Source organism: Bombina bombina, chromosome 12 (genome assembly GCF_027579735.1).
Source record: "Bombina bombina isolate aBomBom1 chromosome 12, aBomBom1.pri, whole genome shotgun sequence".
Classification (NCBI taxonomy): Eukaryota; Metazoa; Chordata; class Amphibia; order Anura; family Bombinatoridae; genus Bombina; species Bombina bombina.
In genome coordinates, this window is record NC_069510.1 from 4,702,711 (window position 1) to 4,724,108 (window position 21,398).

The window sequence follows — 21,398 nt, forward strand, 5'->3', positions numbered from 1 at the left end:
CTCCTCACACACGTCTCTCTCCTCATTTACTTCTCAAACACGGCTCTCTCCTCACTCACTCCTCACACACGGCTCTCTCCTCACTCACTCCTCACACACGGCTCTCTCCTCACTTACTCCTCACACACGGCTCTCTCCTCACTTACTCCTCACACACGGCTCTCTCCTCATTTACTCCTCACACACGGCTCTCTCCTCACTTACTCCTCACACACGGCTCTCTCCTCACTTACTCCTCACACACGGCTCACTCCTCACACACGGCTCTCTCCTCACTCCTCACACACGGCTCTCTCCTCATTTACTCCTCACACACGGCTCTCTCCTTATTTACTCCTCACACACGGCTCTCTCCTCATTTACTCCTCACACACGGCTCTCTCCTTATTTACTCCTCACACACGGCTATCTCCTCACTTACTCCTCACACACGGCTCTCTCCTCACTTACTCCTCACACACGGCTCTCTCCTCATTTACTCCTCACACACGGCTCTCTCCTCACTCCTCACACACGGCTCTCTCCTCATTTACTCCTCACACACGGCTCTCTCCTTATTTACTCCTCACACACAGCTCTCTCCTCATTTACTCCTCACACACGGCTCTCTCCTCATATACTCCTCACACACGGCTCTCTCCTCACTTACTCCTCACACACGGCTCTCTCCTCATTTACTCCTCACACACGGCTCTCTCCTCACTTACTCCTCACACACGGCTCTCTCCTCATTTACTCCTCACACACGGCTCTCTCCTTATTTACTCCTCACACACGGCTCTCTCCTCATTTACTCCTCACACACGGCTCTCTCCTCATTTACTCCTCACACACAGCTCTCTCCTCACTCCTCACACATGGCTCTCTCCTCACTCCTCACACACGGCTCTCTCCTCATTTACTCCTCACACACGGCTCTCTCCTCATTTACTCCTCACACACGGCTCTCTCCTCATTTACTCCTCACACACGGCTCTCTCCTCACTTACTCCTCACACATGGCTCTCTCCTCATTTACTCCTTAAACACGGCTCTCTCATCACTCCTCACACACGGCTCTCTCCTCACTCCTCACACATGGCTCTCTCCTCATTTACTCCTCACATACGGCTCTCTCCTCATTTACTCCTCACACACGGCTCTCTCCTCATTTACTCCTCACACACGGCTCTCTCCTCACTTACTCCTCACACATGGCTCTCTCCTCATTTACTCCTTAAACACGGCTCTCTCCTCACTCCTCACACACGGCTCTCTCCTCACTCCTCACACATGGCTCTCTCCTCATTTACTCCTCACATACGGCTCTCTCCTCATTTACTCCTCACACATGGCTCTCTCCTCATTTACTCCTCACACACGGCTCTCTCCTCATATACTCCTCACACACGGCTCTCTCCTCACTCCTCACACACGGCTCTCTCCTCACTCCTCACACACTGCTCTCTCCTCACTCCTCACACACGGCTCTCTCCTCATTTACTCCTCACACACGGCTCTCTCCTCATTTACTCCTCACACACGGCTCTCTCCTCATTTACTCCTTAAACACGGCTCTCTCCTCACTTACTCCTCACACACGGCTCACTCCTCACACACGGCTCTCTCCTCACACACGGATCTCTCCTCACTCCTCACACATGGCTCTCTCCTCACTCCTCACACACGGCTCTCTCCTCATTTACTCCTCACACACGGCTCTCTCCTCATTTGCTCCTCACACACGGCTCTCTCCTTGCTCACTACTCACACACAGCTCTCTCCTTGCTCATTACTCACACACGGCTCTCTCCTTGCTCACTACTCACACACGGCTCTCGAGCTCCTTGCTCACTACTCACACACAGCTCTCTCCTTGCTCATTACACACACACACGGCTCTCTCCTTGCTCACTACTCACACACGGCTCTCTCCTTGCTCACTACTCACACACGGCTCTCTCCTTGCTCGTTACTCACACACGTTTCTCTCCTTGCTCACTACTCACACACAGCTCTTTCCTTGCTCACTACACACACACAGCTCTCTCCTTGCTCACTACTCACACACGGCTCTCTCCTTGCTCGTTACTCACACACGTTTCTCTCCTTGCTCACTACTCACACACGGCTCTTTCCTTGCTCACTACACACACATGGCTCTCTCCTTGCTCACTACTCACACACGGCTCTCTCCTTGCTCATTACTCACACACGGCTCTCTCCTATCTCACTGCTCACATACTGCTTTCTCTTATCTCACTGCTCACACACGGCTTTCTCCTATTTCACTGCTCACACACGGCTCTCTCCTTGCTCACTGCTCACACACACGTCTGTTTCCTCTCTCGCTGCTCACACACCCAACTCTTCTTGCTCACTGCTCACACGTCGGTCTCTCCACGCTTGCTGCTCACACAGTGCTCTTTCCGAACTCACACACGGCTCTCTCCTTGCTAGCTACTAACAAACGGCTCTGTCCTTGATCACTGCTCACATATGGCTGTCTCCTCACTTGCTGCTCACACATGCCTGTTTAAAGGGACAGTCTACTCTAGAATTTCTATTGTTTAAAATGATAGATAATCCATTTTTCTCTTGTAAAGGTGTATCCAGTCCACGGGTTCATCCATTACTTGTGGGATATTCTCCTTCCCAACAGGAAGCTGCAAGAGGACACCCACAGCAGAGCTGTCTATATAGCTCCTCCCCTAACTGCCACCCCCAGTCATTCTCTTGCAGCTCTCGACAAGAAAGGAAGTATCAAGAGAGATGTGGTGACTTAGTGTAGTTTTACCTTCAATCAAGAGTTTGTTATTTTTAAACGGTACCGGCGTTGTACTGTTTTACTCTCAGGCAGAAATTGGAAAAAGAATTCTGCCTGGAGGTTTGATGATCTTAGCGGTTTGTAACTAAGGTCCATTGCTGTTCTCACACATAACTGAAGAGTATGGAAAGAAAACTTCAGTTGGGGGGACGGTCTGCAGATTGCCTGCTTTGAGGTATGTTCAGTATATTTTTTTCTAGAGATATGATAAGGTCTAGAAAATGCTGACAGTGCCTGGTATATTTAAGGTAAGCCTGATACAGTGATTTAACAACGACTGGGATCATGCTTGCAAAAAAGGGTAATATTCATGTTAATACTCATATTACTTAGTGTAAAAACGTTTGCATGGTTTATAGAAAAAACGTTTTTTTCTCTGAGGGTGATAAATCTTTATTTGGGGCCTAGTTTTCCACATGGCTAGCTAGATTACTCCTAGGAGTACTTTTTTAAGGCCATCTGACTTTGAGTGCATGGTGGTAGGGGCCTATTTTCGCACACTTTATGCGCAGTTGATATTCAGACTGAGACATCCAGCTTCCCTAAAGGAGTCCTCTGGCATCTAGGACCACTATTGAGGGTTTTTTTCCTGCAAAAATCGTGTTTAAGGGCAGGTAGGAGCCACAGCAGAGCTGTGGCAGTGTGTTTGACTGTTTTTTAACGGTTTTACCGTTTTTCTAATCTGGTTTGGGGCCTAAGGGGTTAATCATCCATTTGCAAGTGCGTGCAATGCTGCTTTAGTCTCTTATACACACTGTAAAAATTTTGTAGCGTTTACTACTTTTTAACACTGTTTTGCAGTTTATGTGGTAGTTTTTTTCTCTTAAAGGCACAGTACCGTTTTTGTTTAATTGCTTTTTCACATTTATTAAAGTGTTTTCCAAGCTTGCTGGTCTCATTACTAGTCTGTTAAACATGTCTGACATAGAGGAAACTCCTTGTTCATTATGTTTAGAAGCCATTGTGGAACCCCCTCTTAGAATGTGTACCAAATGCACTGACCTTTCTATAAGTTATAAAGACCATATTATGGGTTTTAAAGATTTATCACCAGAGGTTTCTCAGACTGACAAAAGGGAGGTTAAACCACCTAGCTCTCCCAATGTGTCAGAACCTATATCTCCCGCGCAAGTGACGCCAAGTACATCTGGCGCGTCCAATGCGTTTACCATACAAAACATGGCGGCAGTTATGAATCATACCCTCACAGAGGTATTGTCCAAACTACCAGGGTTACAAGGAAAGCGAGACAGCTCTGGGGCTAGAACAAATACAGAGCTTTCTGACGCTTTAGTAGATATGTCTGATATACCCTCACAATGTACAGAAGCCGAAGCAGGAGAGCTTCTATCTGTGGGTGACATTTCTGATTCAGGGAAGGTGTTACTTCAGTCTGACTCTGAAATGACAGCATTTAAATTTAAGCTTGAACACCTATGCTTGTTGCTCAGGGAGGTTTTAGCAACTCTGGGTGACTGTGACACCATTGTAGTCCCAGAGAAATTGTGTAAAATGGACAAATACTTTGCGGTGCCTGTTTACACTGATGTTTTTCCAATCCCTAAGAGGTTTTCAGAAATTATTACGAAGGAATGGGATAGACCAGGTGTACTGTTCTCTCCCCCTCCTGCTTTTAAAAAGATGTTCCCCATAGATGCCGCTACACGGGACTCATGGCAGACGGTCCCTAAGGTGGAGGGAGCAGTCTCTACCCTAGCTAAGCGTACAACTATCCCCGTCGAGGACAGTTGTGCTTTCCTAGATCCAATGGGTAAAAAATTAGAGGGTTTCCTTAAGAAAATCTTTATACAACAAGGTTTTATTCTCCAGCCTCTTGCATGCATTGCCCCAGTCACTCCTGCAGCGGCTTTCTGGTTCGAGTCTCTTGAAGAGGCTCTACAGGTGGAGACCCCGTTGGATGATATCCTAGACAGGCTTAAAGCTCTTAAGTTAGCCAATTCATTTATTTAGGGCGCTATGGCTTAAATCCTGGTCAGCTGACGTTACTTCAAAGTCTAAGCTTCTCAACATCCCCTTCAAAGGGCAGACCCTATTCGGGCCTGGACTGAAGGAGATCATTTCTGATATTACTGGAGGAAAAGGCCACGCCCTTCCCCAGGATAGGTCCAACAAATTAAGGACCAAACCGACTAATTTTCGTTCCTTTCGAAACTTCAAGAGTGGCGCAGCTTCAACTTCCTCTACTGCAAAATAAGAAGGAAATTTTGCCCAGTCCAAGCCAGTCTAGAGACCTAACCAGGCTTGGAACAAGGGAAAGCAGGTTCAAAAAACCTGCTGCTGCCTCTAAGACAGCATGAAGGAGTAGCCCCCGATCCGGGACCGGATCTAGTGGGGGGCAGACTTTTTCTCTTCGCCCAGGCTTGGGCAAGAGACGTCCAGGATCCCTGGGATCTGGAGATTGTTTCCCAGGGATATCTTCTGGATTTCAAAGCCTCATCTCCAAAGGGGAGATTTAATCTCTCACAATTATCTGCAAACCAGATAAAGAGAGAGGCATTCTTACGTTGTGTTCAAGACCTTCTGGTTATGGGAGTGATCCACCCAGTTCCAAGGGAGGAACAGGGGCAAGGATTCTATTCAAATCTGTTTATAGTTCCCAAAAAAGAGGGAACTTTCAAACCAATCTTGGATCTCAAGATTCTAAACAAATTTCTCAGGGTCCCATCCTTCAAGATGGAGACTATTCGAACCATCCTACCTATGATCCAAGAGGGTCAATATATGACTACCGTGGACTTAAAGGATGCTTATCTCCACATTCCGATACACAGAGATCATCATCGGTTTCTCAGGTTTGCCTTCCTAGACAGGCATTACCAGTTTGTGGCTCTTCCCTTCGGGTTAGCCACGGCACCAAGAATCTTTACGAAGGTTCTATGGTCCCTACTGGTGGTTCTAAGGCCACGAGGCATAGCGGTGGCTCCTTACCTAGACGACATTCTGATACAGGCGTCGAATTTTCAAATCGCCAAATCCCATACGGACATTGTTCTGGCATTCCTGAGGTCTCATGGGTGGAGGGTGAACGAAGGAAAGAGTTCTCTCTCCCCTCTCACAAGAGTTTCCTTCCTAGGAACTCTGATAGATTCAGTAGAAATGAAGATTTTTCTGACAGAGGTCAGGTTGTCAAAGCTTCTAACTTCCTGCCGTGCTCTTTATTCCACTTCTCAGCCGTCGGTGGCTCAGTGTATGGAAGTAATCGGCTTAATGGTAGCGGCAATGGACATAGTTCCGTTTGCCCGCCTGCATGTCAGACCACTGCAACTTTGCATGCTCAATCAGTTGAATGGGGATTACACAGATTTGTCCCCTCTGCTAAATCTGGATCAAGAGACCAGGGATTCTCTTCTCTGGTGGCTATCTCGGGTCCATCTGTCCAGGGGAATGAGCTTCCGCAGGCCAGAATGGACTATAGTGACGACAGATGCCAGCCTTCTGGGCTGGGGCGCAGTCTGGAACTCCCTGAAGGCTCAGGGTTCGTGGACTCAGGAGGAAGCCCTCCTTCCGATAAACATTCTGGAACTAAGAGCGATATTCAATGCTCTTCAGGCTTGGCCTCAGCTAGCTGCGGTCAGGTTCATCAGATTTCAGTCGGACAACATCACGACTGTAGCCTATATCAACCATCAGGGGGGTACAAGGAGCCCCCTGGTGATGTTGGAGGTTTCAAAGATAATTCTATGGGCAGAGGTTCACTCTTGCCATCTCTCAGCTATCCATATCCCAGGAGTAGAGAACTGGGAGGCGGATTTCTTAAGTCGGCAGACTTTTCATCCGGGGGAGTGGGAGCTCCATCTGGAGGTATTTGCCCAGTTGATTCAACTATGGGGCAAACCAGAACTGGATCTCATGGCGTCTCGTCAGAACGCCAAGCTTCCTTGTTACGGGTCCAGGTCCAGGGATCCCAAGGCAGCGCTGATAGATGCTCTAGCAGCGCCCTGGTCCTTCAGCCTGGCTTATGTGTTTCCACCGTTTCCTCTGCTCCCTCGTCTGATTGCCAAGATCAAGCAGGAGAGAGCTTGGGTGATTTTGATAGCTCCTGCGTGGCCACGCAGGACTTGGTATGTAGATCTGGTGGACATGTCATCCTTTCCACCATGGACTCTGCCGCTGAGGCAGGACCTTCTACTTCAAGGTCCTTTCAAACATCCAAATCTAATTTCTCTGCGTCTGACTGCTTGGAGATTGAACGCTTGATTCTATCAAAGCGTGGTTTTTCCGAGTTGGTCATTGATACCTTAATTCAGGCTCGAAAGCCTGTCACCAGGAAAATCTATCATAAGATATGGTGTAAATATCTTCATTGGTGTGAATCCAAGGGTTACTCATGGAGTAAAGTCAGGATTCCTAGAATCTTATCCTTTCTCCAAGAGGGATTGGAGAAAGGATTGTCTGCTAGTTCCTTAAAGGGACAGATTTCTGCTCTGTCTATTCTTTTGCACAAACGTCTGGCTGAGGTTCCAGACGTTCAGGCGTTTTGTCAGGCTTTAGTTAGAATTAAGCCTGTGTTTAAACCTGTTGCTCCGTCATGGAGTTTAAATTTAGTTCTTAAAGTTCTTCAAGGGGTTCCGTTTGAACCTTTGCATTCCATAGATATTAAACTTTTATCTTGGAAAGTTCTGTTTCTAGTAGCTATCTCCTCGGCTCGAAGAGTTTCGGAGTTATCTGCTTTACAATGTGATTCCCCTTATCTGATTTTCCATGCAGATAAGGTAGTTTTGCGTACCAAACCTGGGTTTCTTCCTAAGGTAGTATCTAATAAGAACATCAATCAGGAGATTGTTGTTCCTTCATTATGTCCTAATCCTTCCTCAAAGAAGGAACGTCTTTTACACAATCTTGATGTGGTTCGTGCTTTAAAGTTTTATTTACAAGCTACGAAGGATTTTCGGCAAACATCTGCTTTGTTTGTTGTCTACTCTGGACAGAGGAGAGGCCAAAAGGCTTCGGCAACTTCTCTTTCTTTTTGGCTGAGAAGCATAATCTGCTTAGCTTATGAGACTGCTGGCCAGCAGCCTCCTGAAAGAATTACAGCTCATTCCACTAGAGCGGTGGCCCACATGGGCTTTTAAAAAATGAGGCCTCTGTTGAACAGATTTGTAATGCGGCGACTTGGTCTTCGCTTCACACTTTTTCTAAATTCTACAAATTCGATACTTTTGCTTCTTCGGAGGCTATTTTTGGGAGAAAGGGCTTACAGGCAGTGGTGCCTTTCGTTTAAGTTCCTGCCTTGTCCCTCCCTTCATCCGTGTCCTAAAGCTTTGGTATTGGTATCCCACAAGTAATGGATGAACCCGTGGACTGGATACACCTTTACAAGAGAAAACAAAAGTTATGCTTACCTGATAAATTTATTTCTCTTGTGGTGTATCCAGTCCACGGCCCGCCCTGTCATTTTAAGGCAGGTGTTTTTTATTTTTAAACTACAGTCACCACTGCACCCTATAGTTTCTCCTTTTTTCTTGCTTGTCTTCGGTCGAATGACTGGGGGTGGCCGTTAGGGGAGGAGCTATATAGACAGCTCTGCTGTGGGTGTCCTCTTGCAGCTTCCTGTTGGGAAGGAGAATATCCCACAAGTAATGGATGAACCCGTGGACTGGATACACCACAAGAGAAATAAATTTATCAGGTAAGCATAAATTTTGTTTTTAGCCATTCCCCAGTTTTGCATAACCAGCACGGTTATATTAATACACTTTTTTTCTCTGTGATTATTTTGTATCTAAGCATCTGCAGACTGCCCCCTTATTCCAGTTTTTTTGTCAGACTTGCATTTTAGCCAATCAGTGCTGACTCCACAGGAGTGAGCACAATGTTATCTATTATCTGAGGTCGCTAACCTTTTCGGACCTCAGGGATCATTGAACTCACAATTTTGAATCCCGTGGACCACTAACATGATTTTTTTTAAAAGGTACAAACCTCTATAATGTATATTTATGTATGTGTGTATATATATATATATATATATATATATATATATACACACACACACACTGACATACTGTACTAAACTAGTATAACCATAGCTAAGTTTACATTATGTATATATTTACACATTTTTAAGAATTATTTTTTGGAATTAACTAACTGAATTACAGAACTGAAAGAATACTTCCAAATGACAGATGAAGGGTGAGTGCCAACTTTTGAGCTGGAAACAGAGGCAGAAAGTGGGGGGGGGGGAATTATGTTTAAAAGGACCACAAGACTTCCAAGTCACCTCCCCAGTTAGGAATTTTTAAAAACTAGTTGTGATCATGGACAGACATTGGAGTTATAAATTAAGTTTATATCAGAAAGCTCTCAATATGGATGTGAGCTAACCACGACTGATGTTACTGGCAATTACCATAATACTGGTGGGATATGGCTGATCTGCTGGATGACAATTACTGGAATTCAGGTGAAATGGATTTGTGCATGGGAAAATTATTAGAATGAAAAAAAAATCATATTTAATAAAAAAAAAAAAAGATGGAGGGGAGGAAGACAAAAAGTGAAGGAATTAGGAAAACTACAACAAAGAGACAGGTAAAGGGAAGAAAATAAATGAAATATGAGATTTTTTTTTTTTAAGAGTTTCTTTTTTTATATACTTTAATTCCACTATTTCAAGCCAAGACTATACCAACCACTGCTGGCTTTAGAATGGAATCATCTTCCTCTGAACAGCGCGCCAGGCGGGAGGAGTTAAAAATACAATCTAGCTACGCAAGTTGCGCAGTGAGATTGTAATTTAACCTATCTAGGTTTAGCTTTCAACATAGAATACCAAGAGAAAAAAGCAAATCTGTTGTTAAAAGCAAATTGGAAAATTGTTTAAAATTGCATTCCCTAGCTGAGTCATGAAAGTTTAATTTTGACTAGACTGTCCCTTTAACTATGCCCTGCTACTAAATAGTTCTCTCTCTGTAACTCTGTCTATATCAGATTGTTATTTAATGTATTGCTTCTAATATATAGATTGAAAGTTATACAATCACTGTTATTTTCTACTGTAGCCAGAAGGTATTAAGAAAGAAAGAAACGCTGCATTCACATTGGACCCCCAAGGCATTCATGGTAAGTAGCATTGTGACTCTTTAACACAATATATTACCTAAAGAAAATAAAAAGAATGAAAGTAGTGCTTTGCCCTCTTCTGCACTCCTCAGATATCAGTTTCTTTTATGTTCACAAGCTTACTCTAAAATGTCTTTCCCTTTATCCTTAACAATCATTCCAGTCTGTCCTTTTGCTTGTTGATTCTCTGCACCCTTCCTTCGCCATTTGGCACTTGCAATAACCACAGCTTGCCAGCATTGGTTGCATAGTTTTGCATAAAAGATACAGGAACAAAATGCAAAAATGTTTTTCTTCTTAAATGGAAAGAGTCCACAGCTGCATTCATTACTTTTGGGAAATAAAAACCTGGCCACCAGGAGGAGGCAAAGACAACCCAGCCAAAGGCTTAAATACTCCTCCCACTCCCTTAATCCCCCAGTCATTCTTTGCCTTTCATCCCTGGAGGTTGGCAGAGAAGTGTCAGAATTTTTAATTTTTGTTTTTTGTCTCTTATTGAGGGTAGTAGTCCTGTCAGTCTCTCAGTGAGGGCTTGGATGAAAGTTAGAGTCCGGAGATGCAGGGAGATTCTTTCTGCGAAACAATCTCGACTCATGTTAACAGCTCCTCAAGCAATCAGTGTTGTAGAACTTCGCTCCGCTGCCTGCTTTCTTCTCTCAAGTCCATGGCAGAGGCGATGCTACTATCTGTCACACTTGAAATGCCTTGTACCTGTGTCGGGCGTGGTTACGTTCCGTTTTCCATTTCCGCATTCCCAACCCTGTGGGGAAGGAAATATTATAGTCCTGCAGGGGTCTGTTCATAGGAGGTGATGAGTGTCCCAGTCATTGTGGGTGTCAGGTACCATTTTTGTTTTACTACTTTAGTCCATATTTATATATCCTCTACCAGTTATGGAGGATTCTGATGCTGAGACTGCTAATTTCTGATTCAGTTACTGAGGATTCTGATACTGAGACTATTTTGATTTCATATTCAGATTTTGTGTCTGGTGACTAATCCGGACTAGCCTCGTTGACACACGTCAACCAGTTTTGTTCCGTATACCTTTTTAGAGCGCCTTGTTCCTTGGGCTCGGGGAATCAAGGGGCAGCTGAGCCATCGGCCTCTGGGGGTCCTATCCTCCGAGAGGCGAGTTCCCTACCAATTCATATTTTTACACATGCGGGTAATCCAGTTTCTGATTCCTCCATGCAGGGTGGTGTGTTCCCCCCGGAGGTTGCAGCACGTTTTCGCTTCCACATTATGTTGGCGATTGTTCGTCTGCAGAGTCCAGACGTTCATTTGAGAATGTGCTTGTGCCCTATTGTCCCGGGCCTTCCGCCTTGGGGAGGGCCTCTACAGTTCCCCGTGGGTGTAACTGTCCCTAAGTGTTGTGCCTTTCGTTACAGGATTGCGCGACTTTGCATATTGCTCAGACATGTTTTTCAGTTATTGAATGACCCTATCGTTACCAGATCCGGAGATTTGAATGGTGCACCTCATTAGACATGTGGGGATGAGGTAATCTCCTGATTGTCATTTGTTTGAGATCTTTTCCAGATTTTTGGAAGATAGGGCTTCGTTTGGCTGGTCCTGCCGGTACGCCTGTGTTTTTTTGGACGTTAACCTCCGGGTTGCCTTATATTTTATTTGTATCCGATGGAATGTCTTTTATTTGGTTTATTTTCCTTCGGGAACCTTCTGGGATGGATACTCTTTGTTCTTCTTCGGAAGTTGTTTTGGACACGTTAGTCCTATGTTAGAATGTCAGTTTTCTTTTTTTCCCCTATGAGGGAGAATTTGGCAGCTTACCAGTTAGGACCCTAAGTGCAGGCTGGTCCTGTTGGGTTCATTCGGTCTTGCGGCTGTTTAGACACGTGGCGCTGTTCTGCTCGACTGGTACGGTAGAAGCGCAGAGTGCTGAGATTTTCATTGGGTTTTGATGTTTAACTAAGCATTCAAGAGGACCTGTGGGTCCGTAAGGCGGGATGGATTCTTTCAGTCCTTATAGCCTTCAGTCATAGGTGACCGGGTCAGGGAAGTTTTTCCGCTGCGTCACTATCTGACATCTGATATCATCAGAACCTAGTGTTTTCCTCCCCCATGCGGGGGAGGGTTGGAGGGCTTAATGCCCCGTTGCTGCAGTTTGAGCGGTTTGGCCTTCGGTTTCAGGGCACTGGATTGCCCTTGTGGGCCTGATCCAACAGCTTGTATCAGATAAGTCTGTCTAGCATGCAGAGGGTTTTTAGTTTGAAACCAGTTGCAGCTCTTGGCATCTTGCAGGTGTGCGCATACGCTTTTTATAGTGTATCTAGATACTGCTCTATCTCTTGACGTGTACTGTCTGTTTTAGTGGAGACCTTTGGGTCTCCTTCCATTGTCCCCGGTGAGTTGGATCTCCTTTTAGGGATCTGTCTTTCCGGGTGATGGTTGATCCCTATGGGGACTTTGTTTAGTTTGGGGTTTCCCGAAGCTGCGAAGGCTTAGCGCCTTTTTTCTTCCCTGTGTCCTTTGCTGGTGTGGAGGTGATGGGGAGACTAGCCCTGCTAGAGGTTTTTTTTTTTACCTTGAAGTATCCCTTATGTTGTCCTGAGGCCTTAAGAAGTCTCTTCATAAGACTTCTAACCTTGCTCCTTGGAGCGTTGGACTTTGGCTAGGGGTGGTTCCTTCCTTGGTCGGGGCTTTCAAGTTCTTCTCGCTATCCAGATTCTCTGGGTATGCACTCATATCCCTTGTGTCTGGCCTTTTGGCCAGTTGGGGTGTTTAGTTCTAGGGTAAGGTTGCCTGAACTATTAGGTGCCCAGCCCTGTTTTTCTCCTGAGACTTCCAGTTGCTGAGGCTTTGCTTGGCCTTTTTCCTGACTCAGTCTTGGGTTGTTTTGGAATCTTGGATCTCAGGGCTGGTTGGGATGTTCCACGGTAGTGGGAACTTTGGCTATGTCCTTGCTCCATCTACCTGGCCTGGTCATGGTTGGCCAGGTTTTTTGGAGTATTTATTACTCTTTGCAACAGAGTAGCCCATGTCATCTAGTGGTTAGCTGTGTGGCTTGCGCTTCAAGGGTTGTTGGTTCATACCCAGCTGCGGGAGCTGGATGTCCAATTTCTGGTTTGCCTTAGGGTTGCATTCCCCTGATCAGCTTGCCAGTGTACCCGTGGATTCCCTGCTCTGCAGGCGAATGGGTTGGCTGTGCCTCAGCTTGGCAAGCTACTTGTAGGGGGGTCCTTTTCTAGGACATTTGTGTTAGGAATTTATCTTCCCATTAGCCGGTGGCTTCGGGCCTTGAGGACAGTTATACAAAACAGCAGAAAGGAAGTAGATACTTCAAATAAGAAGTCTCTAAAAGTCTAGGAAAAAACTTCACAACAATCAAAAGAGACTGAATTTGCCAAAAATACAAAACACACTTTAATATACTAAAATAACACACACATACAAGGGATCCCTTAGTATCAAATTAATGAAACCGGCTTGAGAATTGTCTGGTGCTCCAAAGAGAACAATGTGATAAAGTCAGATTCTCCAATTGCAAATGTATATAACTGTATATGGATAATCCAAAGTTAGTAAGGCAATGAGATGTACGATGAATAAATCATACTCCCAAAGGTGACATAAAGCCAGGAAATACAGACATCATCCCCACACTGAAGGTTTAAAACAGACACGCTAGCATAGAGGAGAGGAGCCTTATATACTCGTATCAACAGGTATGACCACCGTTGAAGCGTCCTGCAACAAAACCAGTAATGATATATTGTACCTGTCTCCTTTACGCAAGTGCTCCTCCTAACTCCGCTGCTGTATATACGTGCTGCCTTCCGGGGTGACCCTGTACATGGGGGGATCCCATGTAAGTAACAAGCTGCTGAACACCAACGAGTCGTATTGCTCATTTCACTCCTTCATGTATTGCAGCATGGAGCTTCTTCCGGGTGTTGGCGTCATCTAGGAAAACGTGCCTTCTTATTGGATGCATCACGTCATCAAGTGGAATCCTTATTGGTCAATGAGTATGCACTTTAATTAGTCTGTGCATACGTTTTTACTTCGATTGTTGTAAAGTATCCAGTAACAATTTGTTTAAAACAATTGTTAGTATATTTAATGAGGCATTTTTCTTTAAAAACACACACAAACAAACCACTGAATATTAATAGCATAATCAGGGATTTTGTAATACCTATATATTCAGAAATCTCTTTTGTGTATACATATACATCATATTCAATTTGATCATATTAATGCGGTTAAGTGCTTCTAAGCTTCTATAGAAACTTCATCTATATATAGTGTGTGAGTTAAACAAATGAGATTCCATTTAAAGTTAAGTAAGAATGTACAGGATCACCCCGGAAGGCAGCACGTATATACAGCAGCAGAGTTAGGAGGAGCACTTGCGTTAAGGAGACAGGTACAATATATCATGACTGGTTTTGTTGGAGGACGCTTCAACAGTGGTCATACCTGTTGATACGAGTATATAAGGCTCCTCTCCTCTATGCTAGCGTGTCTGTTTTAAACCTTCAGTGTGGGGATGATGCCTGTATTTCCTGGCTTTATGTCACCTTTGGGAGTATGATTTATTCATCGTACATCTCATTGCCTTACAGTTATATACATTTGCAATTGGAGAATCTGACTTTATCACATTGTTCTCTTTGGTGCACCAGACAATTCTCAAGCCGGTTTAATTAATTTGATACTAAGGGATCCCTAGTATGTGTGTGTTATTTTAGTATATTAAAGTGTGTTTTGTATTTTTGGCAAATTCAGTCTCTTTTGATTGTTGTGCTATTTTTTCCTAGACTTTTAGAGACTTCTTATTTGAAGTATCTACTTCCTTTCTGCTGTTTTGTATATAATTTACTCTAGGTTGCACCTGCCCTATATAACACATGTATATAATTTAAAAGTGAGCTATCCATGCATATTATATCTCCCTGAGGACAGTTGTTGCCCTTCCAGCCTCATCCCTTTTCTTTTGGGGATATTCTCCTGCCTATGGAAATGGAGTCCTTTCTTGGGGCTTCTCCTGGATGGGAGGTAGAAAGGTGGGATCGGTTCCCCCTGGGGTCTTGCTGGCTCCAAGTCAGACTTGTTGGGCCTTTATTTTGATAGATCCTTAGGTCTTTGGCCTTGTCGGTTTTCAGAGTCGGGTTGAACTTGTACTCTGTGGGGATGGCTGTGCTATCCTTACGCTCGTTCCTGTACCAGTTTAGGGATTCTTCTGATCCCCTATTTTGGATCCCTGGGGCTGGGTTGGTCCAGCTGGGTTTGGGTCTACAGGTCTGGATGGCCGAGCGGTCTAAGGCGCTGCAATCAGGTCCCGGTCACCTCTGGAGGTGTGAGCTTTGTTGAGTCTATTCTTTAGCTCAGTCTGCTAGGATATAGAATTTCCTTTCAACTTGCTCCATCGATTTCAGAAGAGGGTCTATTCTTCCTTCGGGTTCTGAGGGTATACTCTCCTTCTTGGGGGGGCCTTGATTGAGGTTTTGTGTTTCCCTTTTTAGGGACCTGTATAGGTCCAGTGGCTTTGGTTGCCTGGAGCGTGCCCTCTATCTGGGGGTTGCTTTTGCGGTCTGTTTCTTGCTTGACTGCTTCTTCTTCCTCGCAAGTGCCCTCTGTTTCATCCTGATATGGACTCTGTGTTCTCAAACTTGGGGGTTTTCGCCTGGGTCTTTTACACGTTTTTTGTGATTGAAAACTTTGATATTCTATGTTCAGACGCTAGGAGGACTTTGCCTCTTCAGTTGTATTCAGTGCTTGCAGGATGTTGGAGAGAAGTCTGTTCTGTCTCTGTGCCCGGTCTTATCCCGGGTTTCGCTTGGTATAGGCGTGGCCTCCTTTTCCTGTTTGGGCCCGTTTGGGTCTCTGTGACCTGGGCTCACTCTTGGAGGTGTTCTTTTTTTGTATTAGGAGACCTTTCGGTTTCCTCGGTTCTCCTTTGCCTTGTCCCCTTGGGGGTTTCGACTGGTGTCCCCTTCACTAGTTTTGCAGTCTCTAGTTTGTTTCTGGACTAGCTGCGAGTTAGTGTCCTTGGGGCTTTTCCTTTAAAAATTTTATCGGCTTCGGACGAAGCAGGGTTTTTTATTGGGTAGAGGTTCAGGCCTGGTGTCCTCAGTATGGGCCGCCTATTGTACCCTCCCGTTTTGGCATTCAGTGTCCTCTATAGCTTGGGTATTGTTTTCCCAAAAGTAATGAATGCAGCTGTGGACTCTTTCCATTTAAGAAGAAAAACATAAATTATGCTTACCTGATAATTTCCTTTTCTTCCTATGGAAAGAGTCCACAGCTCCCCACCTGAAATTTTATGTGGGGCGTCCTTATTATTTTTCTGGCACCTTTCACCCTGGTGTTTCTTCTACTGTTCCTTGTTCCTCTGCAGAATGACTGGGGGATGAGGGGAGTGGGAGGAGTATTTAAGCCTCTGGCTGGGTTGTCTTTGCGTCCTCCTGGTGGCCAGGTTCTTATTTCCCAAAAGTAATGAATGCAGCTGTGGACTCTTTCCATCAGAAGAAAAGGAAATTATCAGGTAAGTATAATTTATGTTTTTTTAAACAAATTTTGTTTTATATGCCAAGATTACTGTTTTTCTCTCATAAGGTGGTGAGAGTCCACAAGCCATTACTCATGGACTTTAACTCCCGGCCATTAGGGGGAGGTAAAGATACTCAACATTTCATAAGCTTTTAATCCCTCTCACCTCTCTGGTATTTGTGTGTTATCTTTGCCTCCACCGGAGAAGGGAAAGCATTGAGGTTCTCCAGATTCTTTTTTGAGGGGTTCTCAGACATACTTCAGACCTATTTTCCCCTCTCAGAGAGCTACTACAGGTGTGGTGGGAATCTGTCCCTTAGCTTCCTCCTGTTGGGTGGTCATTGTACTCTAATAGGATATCCTTTGCCATGCTTGCACAGCACTGGATGGGCTTTCTACTATAAGCAGTCTTTTTTGCTGCTGGTAAGTATGGTGCATTTCAGGTAAGTGAACACAGCGCTTATGCACTCACATAGCCCTTAGGCTATTAGCAGGTACAGTCTGACAGTACATCATAGCCAGGGTACACATTTATTTACAGACATTACCACCTTTTCATACTAGACTTTTAGTTGTCATATAGTCTAGTAATTATAGGAGACACTGTTTTTATGGGCATCAGGCAATTCTCTTTTTATTTGGTATTCTTTATTTAATTTCTTTGTTTAGTGCTCAAGGTTTTTTGTATGATCACACCGGCTCTTGCACCGTGTGTTTTATTCCTCTCCGTGCTATTGAGTCGTTCTTCTGACTGTAGTTAACTCGCTTCGCTTTATCAGTTTATTTTCACTTAGGCAGAGGGATAACTTAAATGTTCCTGCCACGCTAAAATCCACCATTTCTCTCTGCTTAGCGCTCAGGTAACTGTCTTGTTGCTAAACAGAAATTATTGCGTGTTTTACCTGACAATTTTTGAACTTTACATGAAGGGTTTAGTTTACCTGATGTTCCAAGAGTCAGGCTAAATTTATTGGTGCTTGGACAAAATGCAGACGGACAGAATGCCAAAGCACATTTGTCTGTCAGACATATGTCCGAGATACCATATTCCAAGTGCACGCCGAACAGCAATTACATCATCATTACAAAAAGCGGACAATTTAAATATATATTGTGCACTACTGAGGAAAAAATGTGTATTAATGATATTGTTGAATACATTAAATATGAGAATACAAATGCTTCATTAAAAAAATGAAACAACCATATCAAAGTAAAAAAAATAAAACAATAATTAAAAATTAAAAAAAATGGAGTTCATAAAGAAGGGTGGAAGAAAAATGTTACATGAAGGTTATGCATACATTGTAGAAAGAAAAAAAAAGAAAATGTTACATATTGGAGATGTGAATAAAAAGGTTTTTGTGGAGGAAGGCTAAAAACCAGAAATTATATAATTGAAAAAAACGCATCAAATCATTCACATCCACCTGATGCTGCAAGAATTTTATCTCTGAAAACAATTGAAAAAAATAAAAGAAGTTGCTAAAAAATCAGAGGAGGTAACATCAAGCATAATACAAAATTGCACATCTAATTTCCCCCTTGAAGTAGTAGGAGCACTACCTAAAAAAGAAACTCTTGCCAGAATGGTACGTCATCAGCGAACAACACCAAATAGAAACATTTTAAATCTGAATTAAAAACAACCAGAGGAGAAGATTTCATCATGCACAAAAATGAAAATTTAATCATTCTGTCTACTAAAAAAATGTAGATCTTCTTTAAAAAAAACAACAACACTGGCTCTGTGACGGAACATTTGACTCCGCTCCTTTTCAGTTGTATACAATACATGTTTTAATAGAAGATAACCATACCATTAGTATACTGCATATAAAAAAATAAAGATCAGGAAACTTATCATTTAATTTCTTTTTTAAGACACAATGAGTCCACGGATCATCTTAATTACTAATGGGATATTCACCTCCTGGTCAGCAGGAGGAGGCAAAGAGCACCACAGCAGAGCCGCTAAATAGCTCCTCCCTTCCCTCCCACCCCAGTCATTCTCTTTGCCTACGTTAGTGATAAGAAGAGGTAAAGTGAGGTGTTAGTATAGATTCTTCAATCAAGAGTTTATTATTTTTAAAGTAGTGCAAGATAGTACTGCTTTGTCCTAGGGTGTAGCCTTAGTCCATATCAGTCTCTACAGTAGAGCTTTGGTAGCTTTAGAGCAATGGGAATTTGTGAGACATAATTCTCACTGCGCCTCCCATATATTTATGCTGCCCTAATCCTGATAGCCTAAGCAAGATTACTCAGGCTTTATCCTTTTTCCACAGGGCTATGTGAGGGAGAGGACCTCGCAAACCTGCTGAGCTGCCCTGCTGTCAGGCAGATTTTAAAGGTAAGTGCTAACTTTTTATTCTGGGTCTGGGATGATCTCAGAGGAAGTTGAGCACTTTATTGAGATATATCTCCTTTATTGGGACATACCTCCTATTTATATAAAGGGAGGGGATCCTGTGACAGTACATTGTTAGCAGGCACTGGGGCTAAGGAGACTTGGGCCTAGATTTGGAGTTTGGCGGTAGATGGGCTGTTAACGCTCCGCGGGTTTTTTTCTGGCCGCACCATAGATTTAACTCTGGTATCGAGAGTTCAAACAAATGCTGCGTTAGGCTCCAAAAAAGGAGCGTAGAGCATTTTTACCGCAAATGCAACTCTTGATACCAGAGTTGCTTACGGACGCGGCCAGCCTCAAAAACGTGCTCGTGCACGATTCTCCCATAGGAAACAATGGGGCTGTTTGAGCTGAAAAAAAAACCTAACACCTGCAAAAAAGCAGCGTTCAGCTCCTAACGCAGCCCCATTGTTTCCTATGGGGAAACACTTCCTACGTCTGCACCTAACACTCTAACATGAACCCCGAGTCTAAACACCCCTAACCTTACACTTATTAACCTCTAATCTGTCGCCCCCGCTATCGCTGACCCCTGCATATTTTTTTAACCCCTAATCTGCCGCTCCGTAAACCGCCGCAACCTACGTTATCCCTATGTACCCCTAATCTGCTGCCCTAACATCGCCGACCCCTATATTATATTTATTAACCCCTAATCTGCCCCCCTCAACGTCGCCGACACCTGCCTACACTTATTAACCCCTAATCTGCCAAGCGGACCTGAGCGCTACTATAATAAAGTTATTAACCCCTAATCCGCCTCACTAACCCTATCATAAATAGTATTAACCCCTAATCTGCCCTCCCTAACATCGCCGACACCTACCTTCAATTATTAACCCCTAATCTGCCGAGCGGACCTCACCGCTATTCTAATAAATGTATTAACCCCTAAAGATAAGTCTAACCCTAACACTAACACCCCCCTAACTTAAATATAATTTACATCTAACGAAATAAATTAACTCTTATTAAATAACTTATTCCTATTTAAAGCTAAATACTTACCTGTAAAATAAATCCTAATATAGCTACAATATAAATTATAATTATATTATAGCTATTTTAGGATTAATATTTATTTTACAGGCAACTTTGTAATTATTTTAACCAGGTACAATAGCTATTAAATAGTTAAGAACTATTTAATAGTTACCTAGTTAAAATAATAACAAATTTACCTGTAAAATAAATCCTAACCTAAGATATAATTAAACCTAACACTACCCTATCAATAAATTAATTAAATAAACTACCTACAATTACCTACAATTAACCTAACACTACACTATCAATAAATTAATTAAACACAATTCCTACAAATAAATACAATTAAATAAACTAGCTAAAGTACAAAAAATAAAAAAGAACTAAGTTACAAAAAATAAAAAAATATTTACAAACATAAGAAAAATATTACAACAATTTTAAACTAATTACACCTACTCTAAGCCCCCTAATAAAATAACAAAGACCCCCAAAATAAAAAATTCCCTACCCTATTCTAAATTAAAAAAGTTAAAAGCTCTTTTACCTTACCAGCCCTGAACAGGGCCCTTTGCGGGGCATGCCCCAAGAATTTCAGCTCTTTTGCCTGTAAAAAAAACATACAATACCCCCCCCCAACATTACAACCCACCACCCACATACCCCTAATCTAACCCAAACCCCCCTTAAATAAACCTAACACTAAGCCCCTGAAGATCTTCCTACCTTGTCTTCACCATCCAGGTTCACCGATCCGTCCTGAAGAGCTCCTCCGATGTCCTGATCCAAGCCCAAGCGGGGGGCTGAAGAGGTCCATGATCCGGTCAAAGTCTTCATCCAAGCGGGGCAGAAGAGGATCTTCCATCCGATTGAAGTCATCATCCAGGCGGCATCTTCTATGGTCTTCCATCCGGAGCGAAGCGGCAGGATCCTGAAGACCTCCAGCGCGGAACATCCATCCGGCCCGACGACTGAACGACGAATGACTGTTCCTTTAAGGGACGTCATCCAAGATGGCGTCCCTCGAATTCCGATTGGCTGATAGGATTCTATCAGCCAATCGGAATTAAGGTATGAATTTTCTGATTGGCTGATGGAATCAGCCAATCAGAATCAAGTTCAATCCGATTGGCTGATCCAATCAGCCAATCAGATTGAGCTCGCATTCTATTGGCTGTTCCGATCAGCCAATAGAATGCGAGCTCAATCTGATTGGCTGATTGGATCAGCCAATCGGATTGAACTTGATTCTGATTGGCTGATTCCATCAGCCAATCAGAAAATTCCTACCTTAATTCCGATTGGCTGATAGAATCCTATCAGCCAATCGGAATTCGAGGGACGCCATCTTGGATGACGTCCCTTAAAGGAACAGTCATTCGTCGTTCAGTCGTCGGGCCGGATGGATGTTCCGCGCTGGAGGTCTTCAGGATCCTGCCGCTTCGCTCCGGATGGAAGACCATAGAAGATGCCGCCTGGATGATGACTTCAATCGGATGGAAGATCCTCTTCTGCCCCGCTTGGATGAAGACTTTGACCGGATCATGGACCTCTTCAGCCCCCCGCTTGGGCTTGGATCAGGACATCGGAGGA

At 43.8% G+C, this 21,398-nt stretch overlaps 1 protein-coding gene across 1 annotated transcript in view; it reads left to right on the plus strand.

Moving 5' to 3' along the window:
- C5 (complement C5) overlaps positions 1 to 21,398 on the plus strand; it is a gene marked incomplete in the record, with an annotated part of 397,040 nt that overhangs the window by 167,962 nt on the left and 207,680 nt on the right. Inside the window, 1 exon segment of the mRNA XM_053695931.1 lies at positions 9,832 to 9,892. Coding sequence (XP_053551906.1) covers positions 9,832 to 9,892 — 61 coding nt within the window.